This window comes from Mesitornis unicolor, unplaced genomic scaffold, assembly GCF_000695765.1.
Source record: "Mesitornis unicolor isolate BGI_N332 unplaced genomic scaffold, ASM69576v1 scaffold40446, whole genome shotgun sequence".
In the NCBI taxonomy this organism is placed as follows: Eukaryota; Metazoa; Chordata; class Aves; order Mesitornithiformes; family Mesitornithidae; genus Mesitornis; species Mesitornis unicolor.
In genome coordinates this window covers 35,604-40,532 of record NW_010189633.1, presented here as the reverse complement: position 1 = coordinate 40,532, position 4,929 = coordinate 35,604, and the positions used below count along the sequence as shown (strand labels likewise).

Below are 4,929 nucleotides of genomic sequence, written 5' to 3'. Positions count from 1 at the left end.
ACTAGAGGCAGATTAGGTACCAATAAAATTTAAACAAGGAAGTAAAACATTTGAGTATTGTATTTCTCTCCAAAATATCAGTGTATTACATGATGAAAAAGTCACAGTGAGCAATGAATGGAGCGTTATCTAACCAATTAAATTATTTTTTTTAATCTTACACATCTTACAAATAACGGTAAATTGCTTAAGCGATATGAATTCTCTGCTGATATTTAGTGTGAATATACAGTTGCATTTTCACTGGCATCCTGTGAAACCCACTCCTAATGAGCTTTATTTTGCTTTAGTTGGCCTAATTTTATGTGGTTTTTTTTTTCATAAATGTAACTCAAAACCTTGCAAGTAGTTTAGAAAATGGGAGTTGAAGATTTAGTCCTTCTCGGCTTTGTGGAAATGTGTTTCAGAACAGCCTGATTTTTTCTATAATCAGGTTAAAATAACTTCTGAAAATGTCAATACCTATTCCAGTTTTAGAGACTCCTTGACATGTATAAAACCTGCATACTGAGTGGTCTCTCAATTCAAGAGTAGTGAGTTCAAGTATTTTTATTCCACTATAAACAGAAAGATACATTTGTGTGAACTGTTACTCACACGAGTAGAGGTGCTTGTGCAAGCTGTGTGCCAGGAGGATCTGCAGATCTCCTCACTGTGTGCTTTGGCTGAGGATGTGTTCATCCGCATGGGATTTATGCAGCCGCTCATTGTTGTTAAGGGAAGCAAAACACTTGTGGATGGGCTTGGGCGTGGTTTTCTTCTGTCCTGGTGTAGGGGCACGGATGACGCATTGGGATTGCTTTTTGTGGTTAAAATGTCATTTTTGCATGTGTTATAGAAAAGTGGAATAAGAAATGCAGAATGCAGTCTACTGATATCCCTCAGGGGAAACTGTATTTAATGGACTGCAATCTTGATAGTAATTCTTAAGAAATAGTTCCCAAAATATTCATAGATTCAGAAAGCTGTTTTTCCTCTTTCTCTTTAGTATGCTGCTTGGAGATGACAACCAAAAGGAAAATTATCGGCCGCTTGGTGCCCTGCCGGTGTTTTCGTGGCGAAGAAGAAATCGTCTCGGTGTTGGATTATTCCCACTGTGGCCTACAGCAGGTGCCAAAGGAGGTGTTTAACTTTGAGCGGACATTGGAGGAGCTTTACCTCGATGCCAATCAGATTGAGGAGCTACCTAAGGTAATCGCTGGTGTGCCGGTGGTACAGCTGTCAACGTTGCGTTATTAAATGTGTATTCAACATGTACTCCAACGCTGAAACAGGGCTTGCTCTTGACTGCATTTACATTTTTACAGATATTTTTCTCCCCTTTGAAGATCCCAAACAGCTGAGCCCCTGTTCTTGCAGATGATGCTGTGTGGGGAGGAGTAGGGCCGCCCACTTTGTGCTTCACAGCACAAGAACAGGGGTTAGGGGGCCATGAAGTCTTAAGTTGGGACTTTAAGAGTTGTTCAAAAGGAGTCATTGCGCAACAAGTAATTAATGTTGTATTTGCTGCCCTGACCAGGACTACATTAATATTATGGGGTGGATGATTTCACCTCTGGATCCTGCATAGCACTGCTTTCCAAAGGCAACTCGTAGTCAGGATGAACCATTTATCCTGGTGGGAGAAATACCGGTACCTGACTAAAGTTTGTATAACTGCAAATGAGGTCTGCAGTGAGATTACTTCAGTTATCCTTCCTGTGTACCCTTCCTTCGTTAAATCTCTTCTTCTGTTGATTAATGTTGACTGTAAGAAATTAAAAGTTACTGTAACTTAAGTGTTCTGGAAACAAAAGAGTGCAAGGTAGTGGAAAAACCAATTAATAGTAGGTGCTAGCTACATAATGAAGCATGAAGTCATGTAATCCGTTCCTTAATTGAATTTTTCTCAACAATAATGAAAGATGCTTACAAGTCTTTAATTAAACATTTTTCCACTGTAATCCATTCTTCATCATCTCAACACATTTCTCACTTATGCTGCATAGACTTTATATAAATTCTATTTACAAATGTAGAAAACGTACTTTTTCCATTACATGGGGTTCCTTTATTCGGATCTGATGGTTCATTGCTTGAGACTGCTCGCTCCGTCAGGAAATCCTTCACGGATGGTGAGGCAGGGTAGCTGCAATCTGTGAAGTGTCACAGGAAAATGATATGAGAGCGGCCTTATCTCGCCTGCCGCTGGAACGGGCAGCAGAGAACCAGGTGTATTTTCCATCCCCATGAATATGAAATGGATTGGGCTGGAGGCTGTTTTACTGCTAATGAATGCCTTCAGGACTATTTGTCTAATAATAATAATAGAGAGTTAACCTTGTATTTTTTGATTATGCTGCTGAAGAATCATACTGAAGAATATCTGAAGTGTCTAATTTAGCTGGGGATTTTTGGAGTCCCTGTTTGTATGGGTCAAATGAAACGGTGTTTACTAAAAAAGAATATTGGTTTTGGTGAAGGTGGAGTCACTGGCAATCTGTATCCTGAACAACGTGAACGAAATTAAAATTCTCCCCAGCAGCTTTCCCTTATAAAGTCAAATCTGGACTAATCTGACATGGACAACATTAGTTTAATTGTTAATGACTCGGGAAAAGCCTCTCTGTCTCCATCAACAAATTCTAGAAGTAGCCACCGCTGTGTTTCACCATCTCACATGTTGGTGATATAGATACCAGTGATGCTAAATGTGCTGCTGAACTTAGAGGCTATGCCTTAACGCTTAATTTTCTCTCTGAGAATAAACAATACAACCAATATATAAATGGTGTTGAGGTGATCACTAATGTATAGCTTAGTTAGTTATTATAAACTAACTATATTTTAAATTAACAGTATAAACTATTATATATTATCTTTATTTTAAATTAACTGTATAAACTAATATATATTGACTATATTTTAAATTAACTATTTAAATTAACTGTATTTTTCTTCTGCATTTGCTATATAAGTTTCCATTAAAGGCATTGAATCCTTTTTCTAAATCTGCCAATAAGAAATGATGTTTCTGTCCTGCCGACCTTGGCAGTGTTAGTTCTTTGTAATCCTGACTTCAAATTCCCCAATAAGTTAGCCAATCTATTTCACAGTTACGCCTATGGAAAAAGTGGAAATTTCCTGTTTCTCTCTGGCCTACAACCTATGTTGCAGTGCTGTCATGAACCTGAGATATGCAGAATAATGTAACTCAAATCACAGCACTATTGGTACCGCTTGGTTTCCTGTCTGAAAGAAATAAAAGTAGTGCACGGATGTACAGGATGATGATTACAACAAAATCGTGGTGGCAAGGCCATAAAGCACTAGAAATGGAGAAAGACACCTTTTGAAAATCCAGTGGGTAAAAAAAGCAGACAATTTTGGGCCCATATACCTGTATTCACACTCTTACATTATTTCTGATATGACAGTACCTCATAAAATTACTCCAGAGGGAGTATTTTGTGTTACACTTCTTCATTCATCAGTTCAGATCCTTGTGTCTGCTCAGACACTGCCAAGACTTTCAGGCCAAGCCTTCCTTGGCTTTGAAAATAGGAATTCTGCTGGGAATGGCTGGGAACGTGCACTGGGAATTTCATTTTCCAGGTGCAGCAGCACAGTATGGTTTGTGTGTGTACCAGCGCTCTGCAGGATCCCTGTGATCCACAGCTGTTCTCACACTAGGAATGTCATGAGCAAACCCTGGAGCTATTAATTACAGCACTGTCTTGTCCAAAAATGGTGTGCTTTCCTAAAACAGAGAATAGAGGTGCTCTCAGATGCATTGCAGAGGAATTGCTCATTCTCTGGAGAGATATTTCCCTTTATTAACCCTGTCTGCATGCAGAAACGGGTAACCCAGCTTCCAGGGGTGTATGGTACAGGCTGTTCCTATAAATGCATTTCATGTAAGAGAAAAGCTGAAAAATCTGTCAATACCAAGGCATTTTGGAAAGTTTCTTTCAGTAAAACAGCGCTTTTGTATTTGGTGCCAATCAGTAGGAATTGTGGTGTGGTGCTTCTCATTCTGAGCATTTTTTATTCATGGGATTCTCTATCAGTTTGCTGAGAATAGATTCTGTTGAAGGAAAAGTAGGGTTTTTCTAAAGGATAGTAATAGAAAGAAAGTTACAGTAGAAAAGTACAGTTTCAAAATGATCTAAAATCCATTTCAAGTGAGGTACTAGGTTGGCATTTGCACACCATTTCTGTGTTAATTTTCTTGTCTGGATACTGGGCTGAGTTTTTTTCGCCTGGGCAATCAAATCACTTTGCACGCACAAGCAGCCTGTAGACTGCTATATTGAATTTATTCTGATATGAAAATCTGAGAGAGACCAGATCTGGTGTAGCCACAGCCCTGAGATTTGAAGGACCCCTTACTCTTAATTTCCCCTGTTAATTTAAATATCCCTGTTCTGTTAATTTTTCCACCTCTGACCTTGCAATGCAATGTACCTAAACGTGAAATAATTTCTCAAGACTGTTTTCTCTCACTATGGTCGTTGTATTAATTTTGACGTGTTGGAGGAGATAGTGGTGTTTCTTGAGGAAAGCGGCCATGTTAAATAGGTGTTTTCACTGACATTTATTGATTGCTTCAGGTTGAAAGGAGGTTTTGGTTTTGCACTGAAAATTCTAATGTTTTATAAAGTTTGAATTTGAATTAAATATTAGAACCAAGTCCTGAATTTTGAGGGCAATTTAAAGAACATTTCATTTTGATAATGTCAAAGCATGTTGTTTCTTTAAGATAGCAAATTTTTTCTGTGTGCAGTCAAAATATTTCAAAAATCTATCAGGTAATTAAATTATAAAATCAGATGGTGTAATTTACCACAAGCCACAAAAAAAATTCCATTCATACAACACATGTGAAATAACATGCGCTTACAAAACGTTGATTGTAATGAACGTGCAGTTTTTGACAGCTCATTTCTG

At 38.2% G+C, this 4,929-nt stretch overlaps 1 protein-coding gene across 1 annotated transcript in view; it reads left to right on the top strand.

Moving 5' to 3' along the window:
* The first annotated feature begins 1,002 nt into the window (after positions 1-1,002).
* The window catches only part of LOC104541967 (leucine-rich repeat-containing protein 7-like), a 38,607-nt gene continuing 34,680 nt past the window's right edge, over positions 1,003-4,929 (top strand). The window contains exon 1 of the mRNA XM_010186136.1: positions 1,003-1,191. Within this exon, the coding sequence (XP_010184438.1) occupies positions 1,003-1,191 (189 nt within the window). The remainder of the gene's footprint in view (positions 1,192-4,929) is intronic.